General features: G+C 40.9%; 1 protein-coding gene across 1 annotated transcript in view; it reads left to right on the plus strand.

Moving 5' to 3' along the window:
• The window catches only part of TANGO6 (transport and golgi organization 6 homolog), a 169,842-nt gene that overhangs the window by 100,994 nt on the left and 46,557 nt on the right, over positions 1-22,291 (plus strand). Inside the window, exon 15 of the mRNA XM_060084730.1 lies at positions 2,764-2,904. Coding sequence (XP_059940713.1) covers positions 2,764-2,904 — 141 coding nt within the window. The remainder of the gene's footprint in view (positions 1-2,763; positions 2,905-22,291) is intronic.

The raw sequence follows: 22,291 nt of genomic DNA on the forward strand, positions 1-22,291 counted from the left end.
ACTATCAATTCACTTTTCCTTTGGGCTCTTTTAGAATGTGGAAGCTGTTTCCTTCATTTATCCTTTTCTTAGCTGCAGACATTTTTCCTATGCTAGGAGGTCTCTAACTCCGCCTTGGACCTCCAAAAACTTACCCCTCATTTTGCGTCATAGAGCTACCTACAAATGCAGTGTCACATTTTGCCAACAAGGAAGCTGTCTAATTCAGGTTCTGCCACAGCCTGAAACTCCCTAAAGAGCAGAGCTTCTGTTTATGTAAAACTGTAGGCCACATAAAGGAAGACAGGGCTTCCCTGGTGACGCAGTGGTTGAGAATCTGCCTGCTAATGCAGGGGACACGGGTTCGAGCCCTGGCCTGGGAGGATCCCACATGCCGCGGAGCAACTAGGCCCGTGAGCCACAACTACTGAGCCTGTGCTCCGCAACAAGAGAGGCCGCGATAGTGAGAGGCCTGCGCACCATGATGAAGAGTGGCCCCCGCTTGCCACAACCTAGAGAAAGCCCTCGCACAGAAACAAAGACACTACACAGCAAAAATAAATAAATAAATTAATAAACTCCTACCCCCAACATCAAAAAAAAAAAAAAAAAAAAAGGAAGACAGATGTGGCTTAAGACCCACATGCAGAGACTTCCCAGGCTTTTCAGGCAATGAAAAGGTACAGGGGTGAGGAGGGCAGAAAAGAGGATGGACAAGCAGGTGTAGCCCTCAGCAGTTGCATCGCCTTGGTGTGTATCTATTTATAAGAGAATGGAACCCCAACCTATAACATAGAAAACAGTATATAGACTTTGCCTGCAAGACTTTCAAATTAAATGGAAGAATGGTAAACTCAGATAAAAAATAATTATAGATTTCTCAAGCATTTATATTATTCCTTCCCTATCTTCTCTTTCTTAATACCTGAAATTTATATCAAGACTGTATCTTTGAACCCTTTTATTCATTCATTCATTTGACAAATAGTTATTGAGCACTTGTTATGTGCTGGCACTCTTCTAGGCATTGAGGCTACAGTGGGGGACAAAACAAAATCCTTGACTTTGTAGAGTTCACATTCTGAGGACAGCAGTCAATAAATAAACAAGTATATATCATTTCAGGTACTGTTAAGTGCTAAGAAGAACAATGAAGCAGGGTGAGAAGGATAAAGAGTGGTAGAAGAAGGAGGCTGTCATTTCATATACGATGAATGTGGTATTTGAACAGAGACATGATGGGCTTTTAGGAGCAAGCCATGGGCTACCTGGAGGAGGAGCAGCCTAGGCAGAGGGAGAAGTCAGGCGAAGATGCTGGGTCCAGAGCAGCGTGGTCTACAGCTAGGAGTTCCAGCCACAGTTGCTGGAGGACAGTGAGGAAGGGAGAGCATGGTAAGAGGTGAGGTCAGAGGCAGAGCAAAGGCAGGTGGGGGATGGGGGCTGCTCATATTAAGGGAAGGAGGGAAACCAGTGACGGTTTGGGCAGAAGAATGATGAGGTCTGACTCATCTTAACCAGATAGTTCCAGCTGCAGTGCAGGAATTGGGTAGAAGCACGGGGACCAATTAGGGGATTTTTGAAAAAAATCAGGCCAGAAATGATGGACCGGAGTGGTTGAGGTAGAGGTGGTGAGAAGCATTCTCACCCTGGGTGTAGTCTGAGACCTGAGTTTCCTTCCTTCATTTGTTTTTTTCCTTTTTCCTCACTATTCTTATTTTATTTTATTTTTTTTGCGGTACGCGGGCCTCTCACCGTTGTGGCCTCTCCCGTTGCGGAGCACAGGCTCCGGATGCGCAGGCTCAGCGGTCATGGCTCACGGACCCAGCCGCTCCGCAGCATGTGGGATCCTCCCAGACCGGGGCACGAACCCACATCCCCTGCATCGGCAGGTGGACTCTCAACCACTGCGCCACCAGGGAAGCCCTTCCTCACTATTCTTTAGAGTATAGTACGTAACCCCTCCCCCCAAGTAATGGAATTTGTATTTATATAGTTTTGAGACTAGGGGCTTTGTTTCTGGTCCTGTCTTAGTCGTGTCTCGCCTCCTCTGTCAGCCCCTGTAAAGTTTACTTGATACGGGGTTGGGCTCAGATAATGATAACACTGCTGCAGATTCTACATCTAGGAGTTCTGGCGTGATGGGAGAGGGGATCAGCAAGGACTAGGAAGGGAGACCCAAGAGCAGGATCTTCCTACTTCTGATCAGGGAACTCAGCTGGAAGCACAGTCTACTACTAATCATGCCCAGAATTTGCATTCCTTATTTCCTTACAGAAATTGTTCTCATCACTGACAGTTTTACAGAGAAAACTCATACTGGGGTAGAGAACTGCGGCAAAGACAGGAAGCACTGCTGTGCTTCAGGCTGATGTGTGGGCAGCGACGATACTTGTCATAGAACCTTAGTGTCTCAGACTGGGAAGGCTCCCTCCAGGACATTTGATCCGGTCTTCTCCCACTGCTGTGTAAACCCCTGCCATGATATGTAATCATCTAGCCTCTGCTTCCAGAGTCTAGAATCCATAGATCATAGAATGTCAGTGCTGAAAGAGACCTTAGAGATCATATTGGCCTGAGACTAGAAGAATCCAGGAGTGTGAACTCTCAGACCCATGTTCTTTCCACTCACAATGTTGTCACTCCAAATACAGGGCAGCCCTTGCTGGTAGAATGACAGAGGTGGGTTTAAATGTCTCTGTTTTCATCCCATCACAGGCTGTCTGGGCTTATTTTCTTTTCAGTGCTGAACAGTAATGAATCCTTTCTTTTTATTTTCAACCCTAGGGGTTGCCCTCCTCTCAGATGTGTACCCTGAGAAAATCTTGCCTGGCCTGTTGGCACAGTATGATGGCGGTAAAGACAAGCACACACTGGAGACCAGAATGAAAGTCGGGGAAATCCTGATGCGAATTGTCAGGGCATTAGGTGAGTTTTCTTGTTCCAGCATCTGGAACTGGGTCAGGGAGCAGTATGGCTGTGGAACCAAAGTCTGTGCACCTGGAGGCTTGTTATGCTAGCAAGGTGAGGACAATTTGGGGGCTGAGGTGAGTTACTTCCTGTTCAAGGATTTAGCAAATGTCCAACACTCACCAAGAGATTGGCAGCAATAGTGCCCATTCTTCTACAACTGCTTAGTCTCCCCCCCTGAGCTATGTTGGGGCCCTGATTTTCCTCAGAGCTGGAATGAGAAGTTTCCCACTTGCTGAGCAGCAGCAACCATGAAAAGAAGGGGAATGTCAGACAGGGAAAGAAGAGTGCTAACTCTGGTTGAATGACTTCTGTGTGCCAGGTCCTCTACGTGTATATAATCTCATCTAATTTTCCCAAGAAATTCTATAAAGAGGCGGTTGTTGGGCCCATTTTATAGATGAGGAAACTGTAGCACAGGGACCTTCAGCAATTTGTTCAAGACTCATTCAGCTGGTAAATAGTAGTGCTAAGAATTGAACCTACCAACTCAAAGGAAGTTGCTCAAAACCACACAAGCTGAGAGTTGTAAAGCCATGGGCTCTAGAGTCATACTGCTTGGGATCAAATCCCAAGCTGCTGCTTATCAGCTTTGTGATCATTGGAATGTTTCTCAACCTCTGGTGCCTCAGTGTCCTCATATATAAAAAGAGGATATTAATAGCACTTACCTCATATGGCTATTGTAAGGATTAAATTTTACTCTTTACCCACTAGGGGAAGATTTTGAAAAACAAACTAGCTTTGGGATTCCCTGGCGGTCCAGTGGTTAGGACTCTGCGCTTCCAGTGCAGGGGGCGTGGGTTCAATCCCTGGTCGGGGAACTAAGATCCCCCATGCTGCACGGCATGGCTAAAAACCCCCCAAAAACAACAAACTAACTTTTGCCTCTTGTATCAAGAGTTTACGTTGAGTTCTTCCTTCTCCAGCATTTTTAAGGATTTCCAAAGATTCCACATAACCATGCATCATTTCCACGGACGTAGCCCTTAATTTTCCTAATTTCTGGGTGACCCTCTGGCTAAAGAAGATAGAACCTAGATCTCCAACCACTTAAATTCTTTTATCACTGAAAGGAAAATCTCATGAGAGTGAAATTAAAAGATTTTTTTTCTGCCCTTTGAAGAAGGGCGAACTTTCTATATTTGCCTTAGTCTTAAACATGGGTCTGGTACATACCAGACAAGTGCACCATTATGAGAAATGATTCTCTCACAATAGGTGTGAGTGTTAACTTTACCCTATTACAGGATCAAATGCACCTCTGACTTCCATTTGTGTGTATCATTGTGATCATCGATCTGAGAAGGATGCGTCTGATACATCAACAAAACATGTCTGTTCTCTGTAACTTCTGGTAGACCGCTATCATTGGCGTGATAAACGCTGAAAAGGCACATTTCTCCATCCCCACAGGCCAGTCCAAATCATTTCCTGTGGTGAGATTGAAGGTGGGGATGAAGGACTAGGTTGAGTGGGAGAGAGGCCTTGCTCCTCCTTACATAGTCCTATAATTAGCCCAATTTCCAAAACTGCCTTCTGGCATTTCAAAGCATATTCCATCAATTCTCAAAGTTCTAATCTTCCTGTAGCCTACTCTAACAAGTATCCAGCTGTAAACGTTGCCTTAGCTTTAACTGCTACTTTCTAATTCACCTAACCAACTTGTCCGGGTGCATAGATGAGATGGCTGACTGAAATCCTTGAAATGAAATTAAAGCCCATTTTTACAACATAGCCAATGTCCTCAGTTTACTATTGGTGTGGAAATCCTTGTGACAGCCAATTTATAAGACTTCTTTAATAAGAAGTACCCTAGTTTCAGTGGTCCAGGCCTTGTGCTCTCCCCATCCCCAGCTCTTCTTTGCAGCAGGGGGAGTTCCATGGGAACACAGGCCCATAGGTAGGAGCCAGGTGCAGTACTACCGCTTCCTCTAGGCTTCAGTTCCCTAACCACATCTGCTTTTCATCCTGCCACTAGACAATGGTGAAAAATCAGCAGGAGCTTTTTTTTTCTTTGCATTAAAAAAAAAAAAAAGATTGAAGTATCATATACATATAGAAAAGTATATAAAGTACACTAATTTTTTTTTTTTTTTTTTTTTTTTTGCGGTACGCGGGCCTCTCACTGTTGTGGCCTCTCCCGTTGCGGAGCACAGGCTCCGGACGCGCAGGCTCAGCGGCCATGGCTCACGGGCCCAGCCGCTCCGCGGCATGTGGGATCTTCCCAGACCGGGGCACGAACCCGTGTCCCCTGCATCGGCAGGCGGACTCTCAACCACTGCGCCACCAGGGAAGCCCGTGTACACTAATTTTAATAGTATAGTTTTATGGTTCTCTACATATCTGCCATCACCCAGATCAGTACAGAGAAACTTCTAATAACCCATAAAGTTTCCTTTTTTCCCTTCCTAAGCTATACCTGCCCCAGAGGTAAGCACTATTCCGGCTTTTTATCAGCATCAGTTTATTTTGATTGTCCTTGAACCTCATTTTTTAAAATTATTTATTTATTTATTATTTTTGGATGCGTTAGGTCTTCGTTGCTGCGCGGGCTTTCTCTAGTTGCAGAGAGCGGGGGCTACTCTTCGTTGCGGTGCTCAGCCTTCTCATTGCGGTGGCTTTTCTTGTTGCGGAGCACAGGCTCTAGGTGCGTGGGCTTCAGTAGTCGTGGCACGCGGACTCTAGAGCGCAGGCTCAGTAGTTGTGGTACACGGGCTTAGTTGCTCCGTGGCATGTGTGATCTTCCGGGACCAGGGCTTGAACCCGTGTCCCCTGCATTAGCAGGCGGATTCTTAACCACTGCGCCACCAGGGAAGTCTGAACCTCATTTTAATGGAATTAAATCCCCATGTTTCCAGTAAGTTGATAGATACGGACACTTGGCTAAATTTGGGTCAAATTTTAGGGGGCAAGAATATTTCATAGGCTGTGCTGTGTATTGTATTTCCTGTTGTCTCACATTACAAGGCGTATGATGTCTGGTGTCTCATTTTAGTGATGTGAAGATTGATCAGTGGTGTTTCTAGTAGGATACATCCATAATAAACTTCCCCATCAACCTTCCTCCTATTGGTTTTAAGTAACCACTGGTGATTGTTGCCTAGATTGTTGCTGTTATTTCATAGAGGTTACACTTTTTTACACATTAGGAAACAGATACAGAGACGGGTACTAACTTCCCTAATGTTACATAGCTAATTAATGATGGATCCAAACTTTCAATCCAGACAGTCTGACTCCAGACCCAGTCTCTTACCCAATACACAATACTGTATCCTGAAAATGTTCCCATGTCATTAAGCATCTTTTTCCTGTCATTAACACACATTTTCCACATCCTCTAATTTTTAATGATTGCATGAGACTATATCATTTGAATGTATCATAATTTTTTTCAACTGACCAGCTTACAGGTTGTTCTAATTTTTCACTATTATGAATTATGTTAAGATGAATATTCTTGTAGCTAAATCTTTGTGCAGATCCACGATAATTTCCTAGGAAAAATTTCTGTAAGTAGAATTTCTTAAAAGCATGTGCATATTTTAAAACATATTTATTGCTAAATTATCTTCCCAAGAGATTGTGCCAGTTTATATTTTAATGTTTGAGAATATTTGTACCCTCATCAGCACTATGTATGCTATGTGTTATTTTTATCAAGCACATATATAAAGAAATGTTATTGTGTTTTTATTTCCATTTATTCAATTGACAGGGTTAAATATTTTTCATATTTTTATTAGCTAAATTTTTGTGTGTGTGGAGGGTGTATGTGTGTGTGTGTGAATTGCCTGTTCCTATCCTTTCTTCATTTTTCCATTGGGGTGTTGATTTTGTTATTTAATTTGTAAAAGCTTTATATATTTACAGATCTTGAACCACTAACATTTATGCTGTAAATATTTTCTTTGGTTTATTTACATTTTAGTTACGTTCATATTTTCTGTTTTGTTTGTTTTGAAATGTAGAAGTTTTTTATTTTGATGTGGGCAAATCTATCTTTTCTTTTATGGTTTCTCTCTTATATAGAAAGGCTTTCTTAAACCAACATTTTATAAGTATGAATCTATATATTTTAATCTGTACTCCTCAACGTAGAAAATATGATGGAAGGATTTTGGTTTCATTTCTTTTATTTAAGGAACTATTTAGTTTTTTTATTGTACTTTTAGAAATTTAATCTTAATGCATTGCTAAATTACTGGTCACTCCAAATGTTTCTCCATCTGTTTCCTCTTATATGGCCCAGTGTCGATGTTGACAATAACCTGTGAGCTGTTATATGTCATTGCATTTTTTTAAAACTTCTTTTAAATGTATAACATTAAATAACTGTGCCCAAGATATTGAATTGGTAATTGGGACAATACCTGACAAGTGGAATTAAAGCAAAGGGTATTGAGTACATCTGTAAGGGTATTTCCTTCTGAGATTGCCTAGAGCATTATTCCTGATCTGATATAGACTACACTCTTTTCTCACATATGCCAGATGAAGAAGTATCTTCTCTCTCTTCAGCAGAGCTGAACAAATACTACCCAGTTCTTTGTTCCTCTAGACCAGTGATTCTCAAATGGGGGAGTGGGGGGAAGAATTTGCCCCCCAGGGGACATTGGCAATGTCTGGAGACATTTTTAGTTGTTACAACTGGGGGCAGTGGGGACGTTACTGGCATTTAATGGGTACAGGCCAGGGAAGTTTCTAAACATCCTACAGTGCACAGGACAGCCCCCTGCAACCAAGAATGATCTGGCCCAGAATGTCAGTAGGGCTCCTGCTGATGCACCCTGTTGTAGAACTCATGTTCTGCTTTATAACATCACAGATATGTTAGTTACATCCAAGACTGCCACATACAATTGTGCAGGTTGTTCTCAGATTCAAAAAGTCCAAGAGGGATTATTGTATGAATGGCAGGGCCTGGAGCTGTACAGTACTCACCTGTGCAGTCATCCTGTGGCCTTGACTGAATTCTACCCTATCCTACATCTCAGTTACATCTTAGATTGCCATCTCACTGGAGAGAGCTTGAAAAAGTTATTCATTCCTTCCTGTAATTACAAATCCTCTTGGATGTGGGAGGTTCTGCACATGGCTCATCTTATCTATTTTATACCAATTTTATGAGCATACTTTTTAGTGGATAGCCTTTTCTGATATCTGCTGAATATAAGAGTGTGTGTCCTTATTATAGAGCCTGAGGCCACCTTTGAAGTGTTTACATATGCCTCCTTTTTTTTTGCCTTCCTTTTACATTTAATGGACCATAATATGAACTAAAGTATATTTTTAAATTATCCCTTGTATTTAGGGAATGTTTTATATCCTTTGCTGATATTTATTTCTCATTCTAAGGAAAAAGAGAAATAAATGAAATTGCTTTTTACTTGTATGTGAATTTGAATTTCAAGCTTGGATCAGAAGTCCTTGATGGAAAAACAGTTTCCTCCTCTGCCTATAGTAATACTCAGACATTCTCTGAATTCTGATCTCCTGCTTTTGTCAAGTCTAAATCATATAAATTCCTGGGTTATTTGGTAGCTCTTTCTAATGCTCAAAGCTCTTTTTTTAATCTTTTTTTTTTTAATTGGGGTATAGTTGCTTTACAGTGTTGTGTTAGTTTCTGCTGCACAGCGAAGTGAATCAGCTGTATGTATACATATATCCCCTCTCTTTTAGATTTCCTTCCCATTTAGGTCACCACAGAGCACTGCATAGGGTTCCTTGTGCTATATAGCAGGTTCTCATTAGTTTTTTATCTTGAATATGTTTATTTTTTTCTTAATCTTGAGAGCAGAGGCATCAATGTAGTTCAGTTCAAAAATGTTTTTTGAGTAGGCACTGAATGGCTGGTTCTGTGCCTGGGGCTGGAAATAGGAGCACGAAAAAGCCACCGTCTCTTCCTTCAAGGAGCTTATAGTTTAATCAGAGCCGTCAACTCATACACAGTTCTTCTAAGGTGACCTGCTAATTTAGGGAGAGGCCTGTGTAGGGTATTATGGGAGCTCAGAGGAAACGGTCTTGTCTGTCTTTTTCTCTTTGGGACCCTGCAGTTGAATGTGGCAAAGTTCTTTGGGGCTACATCAGTTCCTCATCGTTATCAAGAACAGCAGGTCAGTTTTTGAAAAATGGCTTTGTATGTTAACTTTCAGAGATTTTCAACTCACAGCATAGCCTGAAGGTGAAAAGGTGGGTTGGATGTGTGAATAAGGATACTTGTCTGGGAGTTCAGCATTCACAGATTTCAGCAGCAATGAATAACAGTCAAGGATTAGAGTTTACATACTTTGAAAGGAGAATTTTTCAGCAAAATTTAGAGAATTAAATGAAATGCTTCTTGCCAAGTTTGCCTAGGTTAGCATCAGTATAGTTCAGTTCAACAAATACTTACATTAATATAAATTGGAAATACTAATCTGGCCAAAATTGAAAGTTGGAGCCCAGACCGAATAATTTTTTTTCTTCTCTTCCTCCTTCTGTTTTTCTTCCTCATGTCAATTTTTCTGAGAGATATAACTTTAAAGTCTATTCTTAGACCTTTCCCTTCCTAATTGTATCAGTAATACGTGATAATTTTGGACACTTTGGAAAATATTAAAAAGTGTAAAGAAAATAATCACTAATAGTCTCACCATTCAGAAGTAACCATTCTTTGTTTATATTTTGATGTTTCCTTCTAGTTTCTTTTTCTTTCTCAGACTTGTAATTACATTGTACATATCCTGCTTTTTAAAAAATTTAACATCAGGGCCTCCCTGGTGGCGCAAGTGGTTGAGAGTCCGCCTGCCGATGCAGGGGATACGGGTTCGTGCCCCGGTCTGGGAGGATCCCATATGCCGCGGAGCGGCTGGGCCCGTGAGCCATGGCCGCTGAGCCTGCGCGTCCGGAGCCTGCGCGTCCGGAGCCTGTGCTCCGCAACGGGGGAGGCCACAACAGTGAGAGGCCCGCATACCGCAAAAAAAAAAAAAAAAAAAAAAAAAATTTAACATCATAAGCACTTTTCCATGTCATTAAATATTTCTTGAAAATATAAGATTTATTGGTTGTTATAATTAATAACCTGAATTTATCATAATTTTATTTAATTATCTTCTAGAAAGATATTGTTTAATTAGGTGGTTCCAGTTCCTTACTTTATGAGGAACTTTATGAGGATTATAAGAAGTGTGCTATTGATTATTCTTATACGTAAATCCTTTGGTGAATCTTTGATTCTTTCCTTAGGATTGGTTCTTAGAAAGGAATTACTAGGTCACAGTATGTGCCTGCTTTTAAGGCTCTTGATATTTAGTGCTAAGTTGCCTTCCAGAAAGGGATCCTCTTGTCAGCAGCGAATGAGACTGCTAATGTCTCACAGAGAAAAATTATTCCGTGGCTTCAGACCTATCCTCTAACCCTGACCAGCTATCTCTAAAATGTGTACCTTTGCTCCCAGAATGAATGGAGGAACCTGTCAGAGAATGTTGGCGGTGGGTGGGTGGATGAAGGGAAGGAGGTCAGGGAAGGACTGATGGATGGATGCATGACTCAGTGTGAACCCATTGCTGCCCTAGAAGAACAACTCAGATCTGATAGTGTCACCATGACTTACAAAGCACAGCACTTATTTTTAGAGGCAGAACGTAGTCTTCTAATCAGCAAGCTCAGACAAGTTCTAGTTTACTCTCGGTCAGAAACTTCTAAAAATGAGAGCAGGAATAGAAAGCCATATTCACGTTGCTTCATCTTAAGAGTACCTTCAGTGAAGTCTGTAAGAAAGATCAGGAATTAATATTTGGAAAGAGGAATGGGGGGAGAGAACTAAATCTCAGGTCTGTTGGAGTGTGCCACGGCAACTAGAATGACACTGGGAATGCGGGGACAAAGCAGCTTATACTTCTAGGTTAGAAGGTACCTTTTCTCAAATTCCTCTATATGCCAGGGGAAGGGTAGGTCCTGGGCTTTAGGGTATATTTCTAACTCTTACAACCTGCAGAACACCCTTATTTAATGTGCTTTATCAACTCTTTTCCATATCACCTGCTTTTTTTTTTTTTTTTTTTTGCGGTACGCGGGCCTCTCACTGTTGTGGCCTCTCCCGTTGCAGAGCACAGGTTCTGGATGCGCAGGCTCAGCGGCCACGGCTCACGGGCCCAGCCGCTTCACGGCATGTGGGATCTTTCCGGACTGGGGCACGAACCCGTGTCCCCTGCATCGGCAGGCGGACTCTCAACCACTGCGCCACCAGGGAAGCCCTATGTTGACTTTAAATGGAAGTCACAGAGATTTTAAGGAGGGAGGAATTAATCATAATTACATTTTAGCAAAATCATTTTGGCTGCTATGTGAAGGATGAGAGTGGGACAAGACTAGAAGCAGGTAGACTCATAGGATGTTGTTGGGCAATCTGGGAACGAGATGATGATGGATATTGAATGAGGATTTACATGTGAGAAAGAAGGCAAATGATGTCCCCAGATAGGAAAGAAAGCATGAGAACAAAAGTGGGATGCCTGTGTTGTGAATGGAGGACTTGACCTGTCTCTGTATAGCAAGTTGTATTGGGTGCCTTGGGTAGTAAGGCTAGATAGAGAGGGTGGGCAGACCACAGAGAGCCTTGAAGACTGGGCAGAGGAGTTAGGACTTGATGTGATGGGCATTTGGGAATCACTATGGTTTCTTAAGAAAGGAAGCCACGTGATGACAGTTTTTTTTGTTTGTTTGTTTTTTTGCGGTACGTGGGCCTCTCACTGTTGTGGCCTCTCCTGTTGCGGAGCACAGGCTCCAGACGCACAGGCTCAGCGGCCATGGCTCACGGGCCTAGCCACTCCGCAGCATGTGGGATCTTCCCGGACCCGTGTCCCCTGCATCAGCAGGCAGACTCTCAACCACTGTGCCACCAGGGAAGCCCTCTGCTGTTATTTTTATTTTCAGTGTCTTCATACTTTTGTCTTCTCATCTCACACCCCTGATTCCAATTGAGAGTAAATTAAAGCATTAATTTGGATCCTTTATTGTGTCTGTGAAAGGACACAGGACAGTGAAACATCTGATTTTCTCTTTTATTTACAAGTTTTAAAATAGATTCTTGGATTTGAAATAGATTCTTGCATTCACTTTGACTTATGGGCTTGCAAGAAAGTAAACCAACTAATTAGAATATAATGTTCCCTTTAAAAGAAGTTGTAACTTCATTTTCTTTTTGCTTGACCTGATGTGGTAAAGACTGATTTCATAGCAGTTGAAGGATCTTCTGTTAATAATTTAAACATAAAGTTATATTCTCAGGCCACAGGCTTCCTGATTTATGTTTGTCAATATTATGAGGCTAACTAACTCTTGGGCATGCTTTAACGAGTTTGAACATTTATGTAGGGAATTAAATTAATTAAGTCACTGGAATGGCTTTACTACTTTCATCATTACAGAATTGTAAAGAGAGTCTCCTTCATTTAAAATATCTAGTTTTTATCTTCTTTCATATTTTAAAATAACTTGCCATAAACCTGGAACTTTTCCTTTCTTGTGATCACATTTCTGGGCTTTACTTTGTTAATTCCACCCTTCAAGAAAATTCCACCATGTTTCTGAAGTCTGTTACTGTCTCAAGCACACTTTTTAGGAGAACGAATCTCTTTTTCTTGTCAGTAACACACTAGGGTAGAGTCATTTGTTGTAGATTTTCCTTGTAGGGTAACTTTGTATAAACTGAAAGTTTATATGCTGTTTAAACCAATCTTGGCGTTCAATGAGCTGTTGAGATGGAATGAGTAAGGTAGTTAATACATAACCATAGAAGTCTTGGCATCCTCTGTTTCAAACTGTCTTTGTTTCTGCGTTACTTTAGTTCATTGAGTTGCTGAAAATCCAGTGGTACAAAGCATTTCCCGTACATTGTTTTACTTTGTCCAAAAGATATTTATCTGTGGTTCTTATTTGCACATCGCTCTTATTTGAAGACAAGGAAAGAAAACATCCTTTTGCGAGTCAAAGTGTAAAGTAGGGTCTTCTCCCTCTCCTTTCAGTGCCCCTTGCTTACCTTTTTTTTCTTCTCCCCTCCCACTTAAAACTTTCTTCGACTAGAAACTCATCAAATTTCAGAAATTCTTTCATATCTTTCTTTTGCCTTCCCAGCTTGTAAAAAGGAGGTAACAGGTATATTAATATTTACTCAGGTGTGGATGACAGCCTCCTATTACGCTGCCCTTCTGGGGGTGGTTTTGCATTTTGAGTAAGGAGGCTATTTAGTCTAAAGAAATAAAGTTCTAATGATTAAATAGACTCTGAAGCAATACAGATTGCTAATAGAAGAAATATTTGGAGACAGGAAGGTCTGTGTGTCTCTTTAAAGCATACCTGGTAAGTCACTTGCACCAACAATAGCACTACTAACAAGTTTGTTTTTCTTTAATAACTTGTCCCACAGAGATCTTCCCTTGGTTACATCTAAGCCTGTCAAAGTTTGTCTACCTGCAACTTGCTTCCAAATCATCCATGCCTATGTGGTCTGTGTGATGAGATACAATGAAATTAGAACCAGAAAAGGGAGGGCTAAGAGGCCCTGAAATCTTTGCTAACCTACTTCTAGCTCAGAGTCACCTCTTGGTTACATTACCTTAAAAAGGATAACAGTGTGAATGGAACACCAAAAGCAGCAGATCAGCAATTAGCCTGAGGGAGAAAAGTGGGTCCTGACATGTAGACATCAGCAGGGGGGGCTCTCCAGGGACTACTCAGCATTCTTGCCCAGTGACTACCTCGACCCGCCTCCCTGGCAAGCCCCATCAAGACCAGAAGATGGCTTTGGCTTCAGCCCTCTAATGCCCTAACGTACATCAAGTATGTGGCTTTAGCAGCTTTCACAAGGCCATTTATCAGTCATCTCCTCCTGTTAGGAAATCAGAAGTGTTACCACTTTGAAGATGGTAAAGAAGAGGGGAATTTTTTTTGTTCTCCTCTTCAGGATAGAATTAATAGGATTCCAGCCCTTCAGAAAGACAATTAAGTGATAATTTTGGTGTTTTTTCATGGACCAGAGGAACTTATTCCCATTATGCCCTGTTGCTTATGCCCTCTTGTAAGATATAAATCCCTGGCTTCTCTTCCATTCATATCTTATGAGGTTAAACAGAGAAAGAATGAAAATTGTAAGGACTGTGAAATGTCAGAGGTGTGGGAGAATCAGCTGGCCACATTGATGTCCACTGTTTTAGAACAGAAGTTCCTGCTGATCTTCATGGAGCGCCAAGTAAATGTCCTGATGGCAGTAGAAAGAGCCCTCTGTTTGGGAGACAAGAGAATGTATCTGTCTTTCAGTAGCTGTGTGACCTGGGATCAGCCCGTTAAAAATTTCTCTTTCCTTATTTGTAATACAGAGTTAAGCATCTTTTTTTCCACCAAACTCAAATTCTTATGTGGTAATAGGCGCACAAGTGCTTTGCAGATAAGGAGGCTTACAGATGGACACAACGTTTTTTTATTCCACTGTACTGTAGCTGCATATTCTATCTTAACTAAAATCTCTCCCCTGTTCATAAAGGGCTATGTGGAGAAGGGATACTAAAATCAGAAAAGAGATGATTTCCCCAGAGCGGCAGGGGAAATTCAAGGCTGAAAAGTAATTGTTGTTAATAGATCAGAATTTACCTATGAATTTTTTAAATGATGAATTTCATAAAAAATTAATTGCATTTAAATTATTTAATTCTCTAAATGGCTTTTGGAAAGGAAATCCTGCCTGTCAGGATCTGTCGTGTTAATCTAATTTCCTTCTGACCTTGACATAAATTATTGTCTCTGTTGACTCTGGTCCAGTCGCAGCAATAAGTTGTATTGATGAAATGTTACAAAAAACAAGTAATTCTTCTACTGTATTTCTTTCAGTAGTGACATAGAGTTCCAGGCCCTAAAATGCAGGAAAAATTACTAGATATTATTGAGGACATAAAAGGGTCCATGCAGAGAGTCAGATCTATATTTTGTCTCCTGTTTCCTTATTGACCAGGTCAGCAGGAATATTTCTGTGAGGGCATGTGGCTCTCCACCATGTTACTCATCCCCAGGGATCTATTTACTTTAGTTCCCAAATAAATGGGAGGAAAAATAGTTTCTCTGGATTCCTTTTTTCAGTAACGGCTTTAGTGAGTGAAGTGTGTATTGTGACATTTGACCTTTTTTGTACCTTTACTCTCTTTTTTCTCCCCAAAATATCTAATATCAAATCTGAAAGTACAAAAAGTGTACTGTCTTGGAAAAGGAAGAGCCTACTTGAACTGGTTAGATTACAGAGGCAATTCAAACAATGTAAATGAGATCCAGGAGCCTGAAAAGATAAGATTAAGATTCAAAGATAGGCAGACAAAGACTCCAGGTCTCCACCTCCACTTGAGCCTGGTCCTTAAGAGGAAATGAAATAAAGAGCAGAAGAGATTGGGATGGACGTAATAAAAAGGCTGGAGCACAAAAGTTTTAAAATACTGGTAGGAGGTCTTAACTATCCCTGGGTTAATGTTTGTCAGATGTGGTTTGGCATACCCAGAGATGGACTGTTGGGCCAAATGGCTGTAACTGTATGTAAGAACCTTTGAGTCTATATCTTCAATATTTTTCTTGCCTCTTTTAAGAGACTTTTATATTATACTAATATTTTTTAAAGCTGATGCAATGAAAATTCATTTAGAAGGTTTAAAAAATGTTACCCATTAAACTGCCAGCTCTGAAGTAGTAAGGACTGAAATTGTGTTGGCACCATCTTTTACTGACAAATAAGGAAGCAAAGAGCTGGCAGAAGCAATGCCATTCACAAAGCAATGGGAAAGCTCTGGGTTCTGCTTGACCTGGTGGTCAAGGGCAGGACCCGGTTCCCGTAGTGGGCACATCATGAAAGAATCCGGATCTCCTACTTCATGTTTGAAGGGAGCAACCATTGTGAATTGTCTGTGAGATCTGCCCCCAAGCCTTTGGTCTCTGAGCTGCTGGAAGGCAGAGGTGCGTTTCATATCAGATTCTGCTTACACACATATACCTCTTCTCTTCTAATATGTGAAGATTTTTATATGTTATTTATTTTTCCAGCTTCAACGTGAACTAGATTATGTAGCCCTCCTTTAACCCCTCCCGGCCCCAAACTTACTTTTTAAAAAAATAGCTTTATTGAGATATACTTCATATACTATACAATTTACCAATTTACAGTGTGCAATTCAAAAATTTTTTGTATGTTCCCAAGGTTGTACAGCCATCACCACAATCAAATTTGAAACATTTTCGCCACCCCAAAATAAACCCTGTACCCATGACCAGTCAGACAATCACTAATCTTTCTGTCTCTAGGGATTTTCTTCTTGTGGATATTTCCTATAAATGAAATCATACATTTTTTTTTTTTTGACTGGCTTCTTTAATTTACATGTTTTCAAAGTTCATCTGTGTTGCAGCATGTACCTTATTCCTTTTTATTGCCAGGTAATATTCCATTGTATGGATGTAACACATTTTAAAATCCATCCATCAGTTGGTGGACATTTGATTTCTTTTCACTTTTTGACTTTTATGAATAATGCTGCTTTGAACATTTCATGTTCAAGTTTTTATGTGGGAATGTGTTTTAAATTCTCTTGAGTATATATGAAGGAGTGGAATTGCTGGGTCATATGGTAACTCTGACTTTTTGAGGAACTGCCAAACTGTTTTCCCAAGTGGCTGCACCATTTTACATTTCGGCCAGCAGTGTATTAGTGTTTCAGTTTCTTCTCCTCACCAGCACTTGTTCTTGTCTTTTTGATTATAGCCATCCTAATGGGTATGAAGTGGTATCTTGTGGTTTTGGTTTGCATTTCCATAATGATTAATGGTACTGAGCATCTTCTTTTTTTTTTTTTTTTTTTTTGGTACGCGGGCCTCTCACTGTTGTGGCCTCTCCCGTTGCAGAGCACTGGCTCCGGACACGCAGGCTCAGCAGCCATGGCTTACGGGCCCAGCCGCTCCGCGGCATGTGGGATCCTCCCGGACCGGGGGACGAACCCATGTCCCCTGCATCAGCAGGCGGACTCCCAGCCACTGCGCCACCAGGGAAGCCCATGAGCATCTTCTTATGTGCCATTTGTATATTTTCTTTGGAAAATATACGGTTCAGATCCTTTGCCCATTTTGAATTTGACCTATTTTTCTTTTTTAATTGTGTTGTAAGAGTTCTTTATAGATTCTGAAGATAAGCCTTTTATCAAATACATGATTTGCAAATATATTCTCCCATCATTCTATAGGTTGTCTTTTTACTTTCTTGATGATGATATTTGACACACAAAAGTTTTTAATATTGGTGAAGTCCAACATACCTATTTTTTCTTTTGCCACTTGTGCTTTTGGTGTTGTATGTGAAATGCCCTTTTGTTTTTTTTGGCTGTGTTGGGTCTCGTTGCAGCACGTGGGATCTTCGTTGCGGCATGCAGGATCTTTTGTTGCAGCATGTGGGCTTCTCTCTAGTTGTGGTGCATGGGCTCCAGAGTGTGTGGGCTCTGTAGTTGCGGTGCACGGGCTCCAGAGTGTGTGGGCTCTGTAGTTTGCGGCACGCGGGCTCTCTAGTTGAGGCATGAGGGCTCAGTAGTTGTGGTGTGCAGGCTTAGTTGCCCCGCAGTATGTGGAATCTTAGTTCCCTGACCAGGGATTGAACCCATCTCCCCAGCATTGGAAGGCAGATTATCAACCACTAGACCACCAGCAAAGTCCCTGAAATGCCTTTGCCTAACCTAAGTCACAAAGATTTACTCCTGTGTTTTCTTCTAAGAGTTTTATAATTTTAGCTCTTACACTTAGATCTATGATCATTTGAAGTTACTTTTGTATATGGAAGGGGTTCAGCTCTTTTACATGTGGATGTCCAGTTGTCCTAGCACCATTTGTTGAAAAACTATTCTCTTCCTGATTGAATTATCTTGGCATTCTTGTTGAAAATCAATTGACCATAAAAATGAGAGTTTATTTCTAGACTCTCAGTTTATTCCATTGATCTGCAGGTGTGTCTTTAGGCTAGTACCAGATTGTCTCGATTTTTGTAGCTTTGTAGTAAGTTTTTAAATTAGGAAATGGGAGTCCTCCAGCTTTGTTCTTCTTTTTCAAGATTGTTTGGTTATTCTGTATCCCTTACATTCCCATGTGAATTTAAGGATCAGCTTGCCAACTTCTGGGGGTGGGGGGAAAGGCACCTGGGGTTTTGATAGAGATTACATTGACTCTGTAGATCAATTTTGGCAGCATTGCCAATCCATGAATGTGGGATGTCTTTCCATTTATTTAGTTCTTCTTTAATTTCTTTTAACAATATTTTGTAGTTTTCAGAGTACAAACGTTCCACTTCTTTTGTTAAATTTATTCTTAAGCATTTATTCTTTTTGATTGATTCAGTTATAAATTGAATTGTTTTCTTAATTTCATTTTCAGAGTATTAATTGCTAGTCTCAATACCTACTTTTGACACCTGGTAGCAAGAGCTAAAAAGTAGGTTAGGAGGCATCAGTTGCTTCAAGTGGAATAAATTACTTTCATGCCTGCATTGAGAGTGAAGTAGGCATCAGCATTTCTGAGCTGGTGAGGCCACACCCTACAATGACTGTGCTATCAATGACCTGATTCCTCTGTGACTATCATAGAAAAAGACTTTCTCTTGCTAAAGATTGTAGAAATTTTCAATCATTCCATGCGGCTTAACATTTTATTTACTACCCTTATTGTGTAGAGAAAACACCATACTATTTGAATCATTATTCATTTGGGAAAAAAGAGTTGATCTCTAAAAGATTATCATATCCTTTGGCTGACTGTGACTTTGCAGCCAGTTAACAGAGTGTAAGAGTGTCCTGAAGGCATTGCAGTAGAAGTGATCCAGCTGGAGATTAATTATTACGATGCAAACCTCATTCTATGTCATAGAACAAAGACTTTTGTCCTTTCTGAACACACGTATAAATTTAGATTCACCAAACTCAAGAATATATCTCTAGTTAAGCCATTCCCTTGCTCAAAAAAGCATTATCAGTCTTTTTCAAATTATCAGCTGTACTGGATCAGCTGGACATATATATGCAAAATTTCCTTCACCTCTAAATCTCTAGTGCCCATTAGAGTCCCTTGCACATTGTAGTGCACGTTACATGTTTTAATGTTTTTATTGAATTAGCTAGATGGAAGAGCTGGAGTCTGGAGATTAAATTCTGATATAATTCAGGGGTCTGTGAATTCTTTAAAAGAATTTTTTAAATGTTGTGTTTTCATTTTAATGATAATTCTGAATCACCTGGATCCACATTATAATCAAGTTGCACTGCGCAATTTCACTGCCCATGTTTGTGTTTAAGAAACATTGGTCTAAAACATTACTCAGAATGTATGTCAACTTCTGATTACAGAGGAGTGCTGGCTGTAAGTGATCATTCAGTCTTTGGAAAATATAATTGCCTTTACCCAACAGCACCTTAACCAGCAGGATAGGATATTTCTTGGTGATTTCCTGTTGGTAGATAGAAGAGAGTAGTTAAGAATGATTTTTTGGGGCTTCCCTGGTGGCGCAGTGGTTGAGAGTCCGCTTGCCGATGCAGGGGACACGGGTTCGTGCCCCAGTCCGGGAAGATCCCACGTGCTGCGGAGCGGCTGGGCCCGTGAGCCATGGCCGCCGAGCCTGCACGTCCGGAGCCTGTGCCCCACAACAGGAGAGGCCACAACAGTGAGAGGCCCAAGTACCGCAAAAAAAAAAAAAAAAAAAAAAAAAAGAAGAAGAATGATTTTTTATCAGTGTTCCCTTCTATGTCTCAAAAGAAAAGGGGGGGGGGTAGAAAGAGAGAAAGAAGGGAAGAGAAGAAGGAAAGAAGGAATAGAGGGCTCTGCAGACATTAATTACGGAGTTTTGAAAGGATGGTGTAAAGATTTGGCTAGCAGTGGAATTTTCTTTCTCACTTGACTTTTCTTGATTTCACTTTTATGACCTGTTTCACTGAACTAGAAGAGTAGTCAAGCCCTTGAAATCAGCAGGTCTCCTGACTCCAGTAGTTTACTGAGTCAGCTCAGATTTGATAGCTCTTTCACTATGTAAGTGTCTCTTGTTTCAGGTCATCTCAGATCCTTTATGAGGGAAGGTGGGATCTGATAGGCATAAATGAATCTATCAATGTAGACTTCAAAGTACCATTGCCAAGCTTGACTAAAAAAAAATCTTCCAAGTCCTAATTTGTTGAAGGAATCTTTTCATATATACGATAATTGATACAAACAAGTCACAGGCAGGTTAAAATTTTTCCAGCTCTCTTTTCACTATGCACTTGATTTTTCACCTTCCAAAGCACCTCGTTTTTTTAATCAAGTTTGTTCAAACAAATCTAGATCCTTCATTTGTTTCCTTGAACACACAGCTGTTTGCTTCTCAATAAGGTTGATTATTGCTGACTTCCTGAGAAGAATATGGAGATGCAAATAGCCAGGTGTTGTCATTGTCGTTGCACAAAGGAAAAGCCGTAGAGCTGAACTAGGATAAACCCCACTGACTAGAATCAACTTGAGTAAGTTTCTAAAAGTAGTCTTGGGTTTACTGTGTTCATTTCCCTGAAGCTGTTTCTGAAGGCCTGAGGAAAAAGATGGTGGACTCTCCAACTTCAGTTCCATGGGTATCTCTTAGTCTAAATATTGTAGTCTACTGCGAATACTTTCTGAAAATGGCGGTGAGGGAGTTCAAAAATCAATACTATTTTTTGTAAAAGCCATATAATATGTATACTTTTAAGGAGACAACAGGATGGTAATGAGTATTTGCCCCTGTCAGGGGGCAAGTGTATGCCACCTTTTCTGACAAAAGGTGAATTAGAATCTTGGAACCTTGTGGTTCAAATAAGTTTCAACTGAAGCAATACAAACTTCTCATCTGGATAAAGAAAAACACAAAAAGGCAAAAGCCAAAAATATATATATTAACCAAAACCCCTCCTGGATGATATAATTGAGGTTTTGTTGCTTAATCAGAAACTAAGGAATAGCAGTGGGTGTCCCAGAGCCTGAGGTTTTAAATGAACTAGTTAGTCAGTAGTTGCGAAATATACTCAGCATATAACCCCTTCACATGAGCTCCTACTGTAAATAGTTACTCACCTTTCTTTATTTAACAGGTTGGCAGATGTATAAAGATGACTCTGCTCTTTGGCAAAGTATATATATATATATTACACACACTGATATTTTGAGTCATGCCGTATACTAGTCTGTTGTCCCAATTAAAATTGTAATTAGAAGAAAGAAAATTATTGGGTTTAATTTTTTCTTTTATATGTTATAAAATTGACTTTTGAACCCTTTTAAAAACATATACTGCTTTAAGTTTGTTTTGGCAAATCTAACTTTTCTGGCTTTGTATTATTTTTTAATTATTATATTTATTTATTTATTTGGTTGTGCTGGGTCTTAGTTGAGGCAGGCGGGCTCCTTAGTTGTGGCTCACCAGCTCCTTAGTTGCAGCACACGGGCTCCTTAGTTGTGGCATGCGAACTCTTAGTTGCAGCATGCATGTGGGATCTAGTTCCCTGAGCAGGGATCGAACCCAGGCAGGCCCCCTGCATTGAGAGCACAGAATCTTAACCATTGTGCCACCAGGGAAGTCTCTCTGGCTTTGTATTGATAAACATAGAACTGACATAGAAGTACTCTATAGCATTAAATTTTCATATGTCATATCAGAATGCTTTTGGCTGCAGGTAACAAATTCCCAACTCAGTTGGCTTAAACAATAAGGAATGAATCATTGCATATGACAGAAAGTTCTGAACTGGTTAATCCTTTGCCTCCATGACATCATTCAAGATCCAAAATCTTTTCATCTTTCTACTCTGCCAGCCTCAGCTTTATTAGTCTCATCCCCTGGTTCCTCATAGTTTCATTTGGCTGCAGCAGCTCTGAGGTGTCATATTCTTTTTTTTTTTTTTTGGCGGTACGTGGGCCTCTCACTGTTGTGGCCTCTCCCCTTGCGGAGCACAGGCTCCTGACGCGCAGGCTCAGCGGCCATGGCTCACGGGCCTAGCCGCTCCGCGGCATGTGGGATCTTCCCAGACCGGGGCACAAACCCGTGTCCCCTGCATCGGCAGGCAGACTCTCAACCACTGTGCCACCAGGGAATCCCTCTTTTTTTTTTGAGGTGTAATATTCTTATAACCAGAGGCAAAATATTTTCTTAGGGTCTTCCAACAGATTTTCCTTCACATCTCATTGTTCAGACTGGGTCACGTGCCCAAAGCAGTTAAGGCAAGGGGATATGTCCACCGTGATTCATTTAAAGCAACAAAGACCTTAGCCTGAATCACATAAGTGATGGTTGGGCAGTGGGGAAGGT

The sequence above is a fragment of the Mesoplodon densirostris genome, chromosome 19 (genome assembly GCF_025265405.1).
Source record: "Mesoplodon densirostris isolate mMesDen1 chromosome 19, mMesDen1 primary haplotype, whole genome shotgun sequence".
Classification (NCBI taxonomy): Eukaryota; Metazoa; Chordata; class Mammalia; order Artiodactyla; family Ziphiidae; genus Mesoplodon; species Mesoplodon densirostris.